The sequence below is a fragment of the Heloderma suspectum genome, chromosome 7 (genome assembly GCF_057233095.1).
Source record: "Heloderma suspectum isolate Gila_16-S chromosome 7, 16-S_ref, whole genome shotgun sequence".
NCBI lineage: Eukaryota > Metazoa > Chordata > Lepidosauria > Squamata > Helodermatidae > Heloderma > Heloderma suspectum.
The window spans coordinates 24,562,506-24,576,610 of NC_139464.1; the positions used below are offsets into that span (position 1 = coordinate 24,562,506).

General features: G+C 44.7%; 1 protein-coding gene across 1 annotated transcript in view; it reads left to right on the plus strand.

Moving 5' to 3' along the window:
- CACNA2D4 (calcium voltage-gated channel auxiliary subunit alpha2delta 4) overlaps positions 1-14,105 on the plus strand; it is a 204,852-nt gene that overhangs the window by 76,323 nt on the left and 114,424 nt on the right. The window contains exons 24-26 of the mRNA XM_084809309.1: positions 337-430; positions 2,386-2,481; positions 10,987-11,114. Of these exons, the coding sequence (XP_084665435.1) occupies positions 337-430; positions 2,386-2,481; positions 10,987-11,114 (318 nt within the window). The remainder of the gene's footprint in view (positions 1-336; positions 431-2,385; positions 2,482-10,986; positions 11,115-14,105) is intronic.

The window sequence follows — 14,105 nt, forward strand, 5'->3', positions numbered from 1 at the left end:
TTTATACGTTGTCCATCATCTTGCACCTTGTTTTCGTGTCTTCCTTCCCTTATCCTAATGTTTGTTCATTATTCTGTTAGCGAAGGACCATTGTTTTCCTTCCATTTATAGCTGATAGCTCTCCTGCCGGTGACACAGCCCGAGCTTTTATGTGCTGTCTGTGCATATCTGCAGAGCTAGGGTGGATCTCTCTGCAAATAAACAAACAAACAAACAAATTACGCAAGGCAGCAGCTGCTAAAAAGTTGCTCTGTAATTTTCATAAGTAACATAAAACTTTGTTTAATCTTTGCACAGTGGCTGACTTTTTATCCCCTCATTCTTTCTCATGCCCAGGTGATGAGGAGTTAGTTCAAGAAGTGCTCTTTGATGCTGTAGTAACAGCACCCATGGAAGCCTACTGGACAGCCTTGGCACTCAACCTGTCTGAGTAAGTGCATGCTTCATGAGTGACGGCAGATCTTGTACATGCCTTGGCCACATCCAGGCTGGACAACTGTAAAGTGCTCTACTTGGGATTGCCTTTAAAAAAAGTTTCAGGAACTTCATTTGGTGCAAAGTGCAAGGGAGCCCACTTTTGTGATCATATGATTTTATTTATGTCTGTATTACATTTCTATTTATTTATAACTTTTCTATACTGCCCAATAGCCAAAGCTTTCTGGGTGGTTCAGAAAAATTAGCACCAATAATTATATCAGCAATACAACATCAGCATTGCACAGAGGACCACCTCTGGCCATAGGAACCTGCCCACAGTCTTCAGTCTTCCAAGGGGCCCTGTTCTGTGTGTCCCATGACCATCTACCTTTCAGTCGTGGCTCCCACGTCTGAAATGTTCTCCCTAGTAAAACTCCCTCTAGCATCTATGTTGATATATTTTCAGCACCAGGCAAACCCTTTTTATTCTCCCAGGCTTTTTAAATCTTTTAAAACCTTTTAGGCCACTGTGGACATTTTTATGTGCTGTGTTTTATGGGTCTTCCCCCCCTGTTTTGTTTATTGAGTGTATGAGGCCAGTCTTCTTGCATTGTTCTCTTCTTATATTGTAACCCACCCTGGGCGCACTTGTTCTGCTGAAGATGCAGTGTACGAATTGCATGAATGAACAAATGAATATTATACATCTATGATGTGGTTGATAGGCATGAGGGAAAGGACATTCTTGGAGAATAAAAAAGATGCATCTAGTCAGCATCCTGTATCCAACAGTGGCCCACCAGTTGCTTTCAGGAGGCCCATGAGCAAGGCATGAAGGCAATAGCTTTTACCCCTGTGTGGCCCCCAGCAGCTGGTATTTGGTGGCATGCAGCCCCCGAATAAGAAGATTCCATGTAGCTATCATGCCTGTTAGCCACTTATAAACCCCTTCTCCATGAATTTGTCTAATCTTTTCTTAAAGCTGGTGGCCATCACCATATCCCATGTTCTAAAGTGTGTGTGTCTGTGTGTGTGTGTGTGTGTGTGTGTGTGTGTGAGAGAGAGAGAGAGAGAGAGAGAGAGAGAGAAATAGAGGCTTCTGTGTATCTGCTTTCTGCACACCAAGCATAATTTTATAAATTTATCACTTTCTTCAATAATCTCTCCCCCTCCTCCCCCTGCAAACTAAAAAGCCTTGATTGATTTAGCCGAGGGGTGTTGACCAGGGGTGTTCGGCCTGAGAGCCAAATTTAATTTTAGAGAAGCTCTCTGGGGCTGCATTCCAGTGGTGGGCGGAGCCAAAGGCAAAACAAGGCAGGAGCAAAGGTGACTGGGCCAAATTGCAAAAAAATATGAGCATATTTTAGCTTAAAGCTTTTGCTGACAATAATTAAGCCTTAGGAGAAGCATTTCAACCTTTTAGAATGAGGCGGGGAAACACACAGAAGCCAGTCAGGGGAAAGGGGTGGGGCCAAAGGAAGGGGTGTGGCCATCAGGGAGCCCTGATTTGGCCCACAGGCCTGAGGTTCTGCACCCCTGATTTAGCCTTCCCTCATAGGGCAGAACCACTTACAGACACAGAAGATGCACATTGGGTGCGAATCTGTGGGCTGTGTGTTGCATCCCAGTGTCCTTTGCAGCAGTGAAAGGGATCTGAGGTGCAGGGAGAGGGTATCATAGGAAGCTGCCTTATACTGGTTCAGATCATTGGTCCATCTAGCTCAGCATTATCTTCTGGCCGAAGCTCTCCAGGGTTTGACAGGAGCCTTTCTCAGCCCTGTCTGGCGATGATAGGGTTGAACCTGGGACCTTACACATGCAAAGCATGTGCTCTGCCCCACCGAGTTATGGCCTCTCCCCTAAACTCAGTTCATATGGTGCAAAGTATATTGAATTGACCCTGCTGAGACTTATCTCTCTCTCTCTTTCTCTCTCTCTCTCTCTCTCTGCAACTATGTCCAACAGTGAGACTGAAGGAGGAGTAGAAATAGCCTTTATGGGAACTCGGGCTGGTCTCATGAGGAGTGCTCTGTATGTAGGCTCCGAGAAACTTTCCAACTGGTGAGTCCTTTGAATGCACACCCCTGAGACTTTCCTCCTCCATTGCCCCTCTGTGTAGTTCAGGAAGACCGAGATCAGAATGAACTAACACTGAGCGATCATTCTGCAAACTACAGACAGCATAAACATCACTTTTTCCTCAACAACATCTCCTATCATTGTCAAACCCTGCTACTTAGTCTGTTGCAAATATTAAATCCTGAGCGAAAGGTACTTTTGCAAATTGCTGATGTGGTCTTTATGCCAGCTTAGCACAGGACTTCTGATGGTGATTTCATGATGCATAAAACCAATAAATATCACAAATTATGTAAACTGTAGTAGCAGGTGGTTACGGTCTCTTTAGAAAAAGCAGGAGCCAGCTTAGCCACCCACAACAGCCAGTCACTATCTTGCTTGCTCATTGATTTTACTTGTTACAAAATCAGTGCCAGAAACCCCCCACCCACCTTTTATATGAATCTGAGAGCATTTCTGGAATGTGTAAAAGGTCCCCCAAGACCCAGACTTCGTTCGACCCCAGAACCTGTTTAAAAGGACAGGACTGACCTCAGAACCTGTTTTAAAGGCCAGGACTTTCCCCATAGTTCAAGAAGTGGTCTTGGCTGGTAAATATATTTGTCCTGATGCAGCTAATGGTCAGGCTTCCACATGGGTATCTGTAGCTGGATGAGGAATCATGCGCACAAATAGCAGCTACACTTGTGGTTTGTCCTTCAATCCAGTGCCCGGAGCTGTGTGAGTGAGCATGTAGCCATTTCAGATCACAGCTCTGTTCAAGGCAGCACATTATAACTTAATCCTTACCCTACACATCTTCATACCCTCCCTAAGGCAAAAAAGGATGCTGAGGGTGCTCCCAGACAGGTGGCTTGTAGTGCTACCCATCAAAAGGCACTGTGTAGTGATTCCATATTTTCTTCCTTAGCCATTTTTTTCTGGTAAGAGAAAGTATGGAAGAAGCAGTGGAAAAACATGAGAGCCTTATAAACTGAATATCATGTTGTCTGGATCCTCTGTTGAATTCTGTGAGCGAGGAAAGGTGAGTGTGTGTGCGTGTGTGTGCGTGCGTGTGCGCGTGTGTATACAGATACACACACACACACACTCTCTCTCTCTCTCTCTTACTTATATCACCCCTCTTCTACTAAAGGTCGCTGCTTGAGGATCTCTTCACCACTGCATGTTGGGTTTTTTTAAAATATATTTTTATTTATTTTATCTTTATAAATGAAATAAACAATACCAAAATTACCAACAACCTGATCAATACTACAATTTCCCAACAATACAATATTCTGATGAGGACACCACAGTAATAAAAAGAGAAGGAAAAAGAAAAAAAAAGGAAAAGGGAGGAGGAAAGGAAGTGAAGAAAAAAGAAGATTCTTTCCCCTTCCCTCCCCCTCTCCCTCTCCCTCCCCTTTAAAGAATTAAGTTTAAACTCCAGTACCCCCTGGCCTCCGACTTTTGCAAATCGGACTATGATTGTGTAATCAGTCCCTTTAGCATTTGGCACATGAAATGCCTGCTCAGTATCAAGTAAATAATCAGATGAGATAGGGAGTATCTCATGCAAAAGTTTATCCACAAAAATAGGCAATTTTACATCATTAGACAGATTTTTAATCCCAATAATACGTACATTGGATCTCCTCATGAAGGCCTCCAGTTGAGAAATTCTATCAGAGGCATTTTTAAAACAAATTTGTGTCGTAGTTTCATTTTCTGCCATTCGGTCTTCTAGCTCATTAATTTTCGTCTCCATTTTTTGCCATGATGCATTAATGAAATCTACAGCTCTTTGCAAGGCGGTGATGGAATTTTGGATTAAATCCAGTCTTTTGGCTTGCTTCGTAAAGTCTTTGTCAGAGTAAATAATTCCCCTATATCTTCTGTTCTCAAAACTTTTGACACAGGGGGTGCGGGGAGTTGATGCCGGCTCCTTTCTTCTCCTCGGCACAGACATGTTTCTCCCAAACAGATCTTGCAGGTCCTCAGATGTTCTCAAATACTGTTAACATTTCTTAAATCATCCCTCAGAAGTTGTTGATATTTCTTAAAGCATATGTTATGGAACACGTCAGCCCTGTTTTCTCCTATGAAATGGGAGCCTCAGTACAGCTTTTTGCGTTGGTAAAGTTCTGGAGAGATAATCCTGGAATCCAGCCCCCCCACTGTCTCGAGGGGGGTACTTTTCTCCAAGATATTATCCAGATGTTGCCTTGCCCCCCCCCTTTTTAATTCCAGGGGGGAATGAAAAGGTTTTTCAACCTTTTAAAAAGCTATTTGAGAAAGCTCCCACGGAGCGCCCATGGGATGCTACCAGAGCGACATTGGTTCCAACTGGAAGTGGCCACTGCATGCTTTTTGAAAGTGCTTCTCTAACCCTTTTGTGCATTTATTCTACAATAACCCATCCTGCATTGATTTCAAAGCAGAACATGTTGTTTTTAAAAATTAAAGTTTTCTTAGCAATAACATTGATGATGATGATGATTTGCTGCTGCTGAAGTTCTGGGCATTGTATAAGAACTCTCCATTTTATTCTAACAACAACTGAGAGATGGTGACTGGCCAAAAGTTAAACTAGACAGTCCCATGGCTTCATGGCCATGGAGAGCCTGAGTGGTGGGGACTGGCCCAGGGTTGCCCAATAAGCTCCATGGCTTGGTGGGGATTTGAACTTGGGTCTTCCCATTCATATAATACATTATTCTACTTAACACTTCAATATTAATCTTGCCAGCTGCAGCTTGTGAAATGACAGCCTGTGGTGTACATGGCACATCAATGTTCATGTGTGTGCATTTACATGTGTGTGTAGTTAGAGTCAGGATGCATCTGTCCCACACATACGTGCTTCTAGAGACCCTGGGGAAGGAGCAAAAGCCTGACGTATAGCAATTCTTCACGCTAACAACATTTTTAAAGGCAACGCTAAACAGGAAGACAGGGACAAGAAAGGGCAGTGATTCCCCAGGGACAGGAAGCAGAGAATAGGGGCTATCTCTGGTAAAAAGGTGCACATACATCTGAGCCTGGGAGCAACTGAGTTTCTGTGTCAAGGAGGATGTCTTCCAGGCAGGCTTGATCTCTCTCTCTCTGTGTGTGTGTGTGTGTGTGTGTGTGTGCAAATAATGCCTTGCTAGAGGCAGGAAGGAAATAATTGCCAACCTGTTGGCTGGCTATTCAAATTGGCAGCCTCATTCCTGAGCAAAAGGATGCCTCTCACCTGCACTGTGAAGCCTGTTGGTCCGTATGTCCTGCTGCATCCATTGTCTGGAGTAACTGTATCTCCCTCAACTAGAATGTGACAGCTGCTGCTACTGTGCGACACTTATAACCGGATCCCTTCTGCTTGCTTGTGCCAACATCTGTCCGTACATGCATGGTGCCAGAAGTTAGTAACAGAATCCCTCGGGGTAACAAATTTTGCTATGGCAGGTTTCACATAAAATGACTAGGTGTTCTGGTCTGGACAGTAGAGTCCCACCTTTCAGTGTCCTGCCTATCATCCACAAAGTTCTTGTTGGGCTGGCAAAATACAGTTAAACAATAGAGAAAGCCTGCTCAGGAGAGACATGAAGGCAGTGTGCATCTTTCTAGCATATCTGTGTGTATGGATGCATAGAATATTGCAAACCCGTCCAGTGAGCATGCTAGCCACACGAAATGCAACTGCAAGGAGGCTGCTCCCTCATGGCAAACCATTTGTGTGTGCCTGTTTGCCGTGTGAATGCAAGCAGTTTTCGCCATGCCACCTCAGTGCCATTTGGGGAATGGTTAACAGTGGTGTGGGGAAACTTCCACATCCACACCGTGAGCATTTATACCCAAACAGCTCTCCCAGCACAGCACACCCCACATAGCTGCAGTTTTGCAGCCTCCATACTCCTGTTTTGTTTGTGTGCATTGGGTTCAATTCCATCTGAAACTGGTTGGATTGAAAAGTAACCATCCCGTCTTCTTGCCCATTATGTGATGCACGGGAACAAAAACAACAATCTGGCTTTTTGGCGTGGACAACAGCTCCACCTAGTGGGGAAAAAGTATTAGAATCTGGACTTTCAGCCCGGGGGGCATAGGTTCTGGTAGGCCAAGGCATGGTACCTCTATTTTTCTGATTTTTTAAAACGTTTTGCTGGGTTTTCTGTTTTTCTGGAGAAGCTTTATTTTTAGTCTAATTGGCTTGCTTGGGCTGCTGCTGGATAGACACAATCTATGTGCAGAAACAAGAATGGCTGTATGACTAGTAGGCAGGGGACCACAGACCACATCCAGCAGTGCAGAAACCCATGTGTTTCCTCATACACTACCCCATGCGTAACCTCTATGCAGCCGCCTGTACCCAAAATTTACCCTGCAGCTGAGTCTACCTCCCAGCAGGAACAACTGGCTTCATGTTACTGCTCCTACGATTGTCCTCATAAGGGTTATTTGCTACGCTTATGTTCCTCAGACAGAAATAGCTTACAAGGTGCAGGCGTAACTACAGCAAGACCATTCTAACTCTGTGCAGCCAGAGACTTAAATAAACATTTCATTTTTTTTCATACACTGGATCAATTATACTTAGTCTCCATCTGGACAAATGTCTAATTAACAAAATGTCTAATTAATTTACTACCATTCAGCCCAAGGCTTTAATCTTTTCTCTTTCTGCCCCTGAAGCACTTGAGTTCTGGCATGGTTTTATTAGCACTGCATAATTAAGGAGAACATATTTTACAGGGCCTACTTCTGTTGATGGAAGCAAGTTACTGAGCTTTCCAGGAAGATATGAAAGCCTGATCCAATCAATCTGCTTGATTTCAGTGACACTTAAGCACGATTAACTTTAGTTGGATCAGGGCCAAAAGTAGAAGGGTCTTGAATTAAAATGGATCAGCCTTGAGATCCTGTTTTGTGGGATCATCGGCTGAGGCCTTGCTCTGGACACTCCCACCTTCGCAAGTTAGGTATGTTGGCTACCAGGGACAGGTCTTTTTCCTTTTCCATGCCCTGAACATGGAAAGCCTTCCCCAAATGTACCTGCCTAGCACTTACATTGTTTTTAGGCACCAGGTGAAAGCTGTTTGGTTTACCCAAGCTTTCAGCACAGATAATTGTAGAAGGCCTTTATTTTCTGAGCCTCTCTATCCTCTGTGCTGTTTTAGCTAGATGGGCTTCTGAGCCTGTCTAGTTCACCTACCTTGCTGTAGGCAGGAACAGCAGCTGAGAGGATTTTGGATCTGGAAGATCCATGGCCTCTCCGTGCCCACTTGCATGCCCCCAACACACCCATTTCCTCCCCTCCCAAGGTCACGACACCGACTTTGGGAGAGGAAGCCTCCGTGTGGCTGGGAGGGGCAGGGTGAGTGCAGGGGGACGGGATTTCCCCCTCCAAGGTTGCAGCATTGTTTATGGCCTCAGAGGAGGAAATCTTCAGCATCGTATGGCCCCTCAGACACTTTCTAGGGGCCATACGATGCCTCTCTTAAAGACGTAAACAATTAAAAACCTTTAAAACACCACTACCAGTAGAATTAAGAACAGGAGAGAATATTAAAACAGAGTGTGCATATAATGCATTTAAAATATCAAAAAGCCATGTGGAACAAATAAAAAACCATTAACAGCCTGCCTAAAACTGAACAAAGAAGGAGCCAACGTAACTTCCTTTTGAAGAGAATTTCTTAGGCAGGATGCTGACACGGAGAAGGCCCTATTTTAATTTGTCGTATTTAGATGCTTCGTGTTAAACTGGGTTGTAGTCTGTTGCTGTTTTGAACCTATTTATTTTCTTCATATTTGATTATTATATTGGCTTTAAATTTTAATATAAGCCACTGTGTATGTCTAATGAGGCAAAATATAGATCTTTTAAATAAATATACACTTTCCATGAGGACCTTTCAAGGACCTAGGCTTGGTTCACACATGCATGTATACTAGTTGATACTTGGCAGTATGAATTAACTCCACTGGGAAAAAATTGTGTTGGAGATGATGGAAGGAGATATGAAAGTCCATTCACGCATGCAAGCAATCACTTGATGTTATCGTATGTTGAGTGTGCATAACTGGCCCATTTCCTAGAGTTTACTCACTCAGTTGATGTTCCATTGATCATTCTGAACATAAGGCTCAAGAATCCCCCAAGAATTGGGTGGGCATGAATATAGTATGGTGGGATGGGTAGGTCTGGTTACTTCTGTTGCCAAAGAGCGTTATTGCAATAAGGATAGGTGCAAGCAAATATGGTAAGTTCTCATTGATTCAGACATTCTGTGGGGCTTCCAGATATTCAAATAACTACAGGTACAACTCAACAAAAGTTCTGTGTATTTGTATGTGTATATAAACATTACCACCTTGGCTAACTAGGAGTTTTGATAACTCAGAATTAGATAATGGCGTTTCTACTGTATAGTCAACACATCAACATTTTGTTTAAACAAAACATTTTGGATGTTTTGTTCTGATTTCTTACTTTGATTGTGTTGTGTGTGTTTGAAATAGCAGAGGGCTATTTCTGGGAAGAAGGGGAAAGCAGACCTTTTTACACAGCCAAAGACCTGCTTGAGAGCTTAATGTCTCTTTCTAAAGCTCCCATGGTAGGCACAATTCATGTTATGTCCTAAAATGTTTGTATAACGTAGCTGTGAGCTGTAAACTCCCCACCCCACAACAACAACAACAGCTCTGCCCCTCTCTGCAATGGTTCTGTAATGGATGATAAAGTCATGCTCATACCTGTGTACAGTAAGTATGCAGTTTGTAAAAAATGCCCTGGAATCTTTTAAAGCTAGACATGCACTGCAAATGAGGTTTGTTTCACCCTATAGCTGCTGTCATTATACTTGCGGTGCCTCATTAGGCAGGCTTCTTCTGGGGGTGGAGGCAGTGGGGTGTAAACAGTAACAGAAGACTAATAGGAGCTACCGTTGCATAAGGGGCTAACAGCACAATCCTATGCATGTTTACCCACAAGTAAGTAGTGCTTTGTTCAAATGCACACTGCTGGGTAAGTGTGCATGGGATTGCAACATTCAGAGACCGAAATGTAAAGCAGAGCGTCTCTGGCACAAATTTCATCGCTGCCATGAAACTCACCATCTGTAATGTCACTCCTTATGTTAGGCAAATATGTTGGACACAGAAACAAATGGATGGAGAGAACAGAAGTGGCTCCTTGCAGTAGGAATGGACCCCCGAAGTATGCAGGAAAATCACTCTGCTGAACAGAGTGGGTTTAGGGAATAAATGGGTATCATTTTCTAAACCAGCCTTCCCCAATCTGGACTGCAACTCCCATTATTGCCAGGCAGCCTGGCCCCATGCTAATATTTGGGTCAGTATTAGAATATTGAGATGATACTTTGCCAAGAATGGTTGTCATGGTCCTGTCAGCACAGGACCTGGTAGGCCAGGAGTCAGGGCTTTTAAGCAAAATGTGGGAGCTGTCCAGCTAGGAGGGAAAGTTAGCGTTGGAACCAGGATCCAGGACATGATTACTGAAACAGCAGGGGATTGTCTGCAAGGTAGCTAAGGTAGAAGCCTGGTACATCATTGGGAGCCCTGATCCTGAAAGCATTTTTCAGCCATGGGGTAGAAATTGGTGAAGTGAGACTTCTGCTGCCTGGAAAGCACTCCACCTTCCAATGATGCCTTCTGCCCAGGTTTATCCCCACCTATCTTCCAGTAGATTTGGGTTCTTGGGAGTAACCATGACAGATCATGTGGCATAGGCGGAACCCAAGCATAGGGCAAGAGGTATATATCCACATCCCTGGATTCATCAGGGTCCAGCGGTGATATGTCCTTCACAGTGGCTGTCACAGCATCTCTGCTAGTAGGAACCTACCCTTTCTCATCTCAACATTTACTGTGAGCTGTGGTGGGCTGCCTCTTTTGAGAGGTCCCATGAAACTCAGGATCTGAGAGGTGACAAGTCTTGACAATGGAGATGAATAGGAGTAGAGTAGATGGGCATATATTATGCAGCCTGTGGAGGTCCATACGTAACGTGCAGCAAACCACAGGTAGATATGTAGGAAAGAGGACATAAACAGAAAAAGGACGCGATAATGTAAAGGTAAAGATTTGGTAAGCAGCAGACATTTTTAAAGGGTTTGCCTATAATTCCATTCCGAAATAAATAACTCCTTAAAAAAAAATCTTAGAGCTGTCTTCTCCAATCCAAGGGCACTCCAAGTGTGTTGGATCAGAATTCCCATCATCCACCATCAGCATGGGGAAGACTGAGAGTGAGTGAGTGAGTGAGTGAGTGAGTGAGTGAGTGAGAGCAAATGCATTGTGGGAAAAGAAAATGAAAGTCAGAAAAGAGAGGAGCTGATGGAAATCTGAAGAGGTGTATACGTGTTGCATGAGCAAAGTGCTGAATCAGATCCAAGCAGTTTTTTTTAAAATGTGTGTAAGGTGCTTTGAAGAACACTGTGAAGTGTGGTAGCAGGATTTCCAGATAAGGGAAGAAAAGATGCTTTGCTTTTCTTCTTTCAGGAAGTTCTTGACCCGTGAGGATAAGGAGAGCATTTTCACCATGGACCACTTCCCCCTTTGGTACCGCAGAGCAGCTGAACATCCTTCAGGGAGCTTTGTTTATAGCATTTCTTTTGAAGAAGTTGCAGGTAACTCCATGTAATTCATATGTTTTAATGCAATTAATGTGACATCAGTCAGAAGACAGCTTCGTAGCACAGGTGAAGAATCGGAAAGTTAGGATGTTTTCAACCTTCATTCCCATACCCACCCCAGCAGAGCAATAGCAATGCTCCACACCTAGTTTTGCAATGGCATAGCCCATTTTGGTTTTGCAGCCATTCAAACATTCTTTTTAACCTTATGCAGCACAGATGGTCATGTACTGGGTAAAACAAAACCTGGGAAAGACCCAGAAGTATTTTCGGAAGTATATCATTCCCTGTGTTGGTGATGTTTGGAAGTGAGTGTCAATCCTTATGTAGCCAAAATAGCACCATCCATGCAGCAAAGGGAGGTATCAGCATATTTAGGGAACTCCAAGTTTTGCAGACATACAGGAAAAGTACTTTTTTTAGGGAAAGAAGCTCCCAAACTGCCCAATGAGTACTGAGTATGTCCAGGGCCGTGGAATGCTGACTTTCTGTTGTGGAAGACACACACCTGGGTGGGGGGGAGGAGAATGAAATAGAGTATTCTGAGAGTGGGCATAGCTGGTTGGTTGGCTGGCAGCCTGAACAGGAGCACTCCACACTGCAGTGTTTTGTTTCAGGTCCCAGTTGTGCCATAGCAAAATAGAGTGGGAAAATATTGGCGGTGTTATACAAATATCAAACTTACCAATGGACTTTTTCAGATCTTCAGTCTGTCTACAGTGAACCGTGGGGAGTGGGGGAATGCAGTGATAAAGTCTGCCCCCAACCTACGTGCACTCATTTGAAAGTCTGCATTTGAGCCTACATGTGTATGCATATAGGGCTCAGTTCCCGTAGTTAGGAACCTTGAAAAAGCACATCAGCTTTATGCAAGCTGTCAAAGGAACATACATAGGTAAAAGGCAGGGACACAGCTGTGTCTGACAGCCCCAAGTGATGTGGGAGGACACAAGTTGCAGAACAGATACTGAACAAAGAGTCCTGGAGCAGCCAGAGACCAGTTGAGCAGGATCTGAGCAGCAGGAACAGGAACTGAGCAAGGAGGCCTGGACGGGCCAAGGAGCTGGGATTGTGATGTTCAAAAAGGGAGATTTCCCCATAGAGCTGTTCCATCAGAAACTATCAGGAAGAGTTTTATAGTGAACCAAACTGCCCTGCCTCTTCCTGGAGTTGAGGAAGGCCCTGAGCATGTGCTAGTGCGTGCCCCACCCCCACGAAGTAAGACTGAAGGAGGGAAGACCTCAGGCGATCAGATAGGTGCTGTGTCTCTGGTGTTCGGCTTTGGCATGAGTCAGTCGTTGCTTCTGCTCCTGCAGTCCTGGGGGTGAAAATTGAAGGCCCAGAGCTGGGGCAGGGCTATGCTGGGGTGCATTGGGTCCCTCAATATCTCAGGTAGGGTGTTGTCTGGAGGCTAACTCAGGCTGTCCCTCAGATTATGATGACTCCCCATGGACCCATTCTGTGCTGAGGGGGCGGGGGCAGGTGCAGTAAACTCCTGCTCATCTTTGGAAGAGATCTTGTCAGGTTTGGGCATAGATGGCTTCTGACAAGACAGTGCATGTGCCCAAGAGATGGGGTGAATCAGAGGCAGAACTAGGGTTTTGGAACTTGCTTATGAAGGATTTAGAGCCTTGTGCAAATTAGGGATGTTACAAAGATTTGTCAAAGCAAACGCCCATCTTTGATTCCTCGAGGGTAGTTCAGGCCAAGCTGGGTCTACTTGACTCATCCTTCAAACACCTGCCTTCTCCTCCTCCACTGCCCTCCTTCCGCTGCTCTCCCAGGCCCACAAGCCTCACCTCGGGCAGGGGGAGAAAGAGAGGCAGCATTGGCACAGGTGCTGACAAAGCCTCTTGGAGTGTCCATTACCGGTCCAGGGAAGAGACTGGAATTACACGTCCCAGCATCTCTTATAGGAAAATAGCCCTGTTCACATCAGTTTTCACCTCCTTCCTGAGATGAGGTTTGTGGGCCCTGGGACAGGCAGAGAAAGGGATAGAGAGAGCAGCAGGCACTTCAAAGCCTCTAAGTGTTTTGCACATACTTGGAGTGCATGGAAAGCCTTGTGCTTCTTTGGGGGTAAATGGAGGGATGCTTGTGCATCCTTAGTGCAGCCAGTCTTTTTGGACAGAAATGAATGCACGGGGAAGACATCAAAATCATGCCCACTGACCTCTTGCAGCACCTGGGCTTTGCACATTCCAAAGTCCTGTCTGCACAGTAGCCTACCTGTGTAGGTGCCAATCACGGAATCTGTACTCTGTAGCAACAACAACACCACCAACAACGAGGAGGTACAGAGTATGCCTAGGGAACCTATGCATGTTTGGTTGTATGTACTGAGGTTCACAGTTCAGAGGCGGCCGCAATCCACATAGGATTGTTCCCTCAAGCTACAATATGCTGGTATTTTGGGCCCCACTCCTTTTGCCCCCAAGAGCTTCTCCAAAATTGAATTCAGTCACTGAGCAGAAAGAATTTCCTCACCCCTGCCTTCGTCCTAATCCCCAATTGAAGCCAAGCCCAAACACATGTACTTGCCTTTGCTGCATTTATCCTCTGTTACCGTTACCCGGCACTTGGTTTTCTTTTCCTTTTCTCCCCCATAACTAAAATTTAGATTATAACCCCCTTAGGGCAGCTGGGGGTATGCCTATAAACCATTTTGTAATAGTCAACATGTTGCAGAGATGAGAAGATGTTATTAACTTGTTTGACAAGAATTGGGTTTTTCGTGGTTTTGCTAAGAAACCATTTCAGCCTGCTTGCTAAACGAAGGCTGTATTGGTCATCATCAAATCTTGCCCTTTGCCATGGCAGTGCAGTGATGCAGGCCCTGCTCACCAAGAAAAATGACACACAGAAGGGTACTTTAAGGCAGCCAAAATTAGCCCAATGCAAAGTGCTCTGAGGGCAATTTGTGCCATATGCTTTCATTAATCACACAGTAGGTGTGTCAAAATTGCACTAAAGTAATTGATGGAT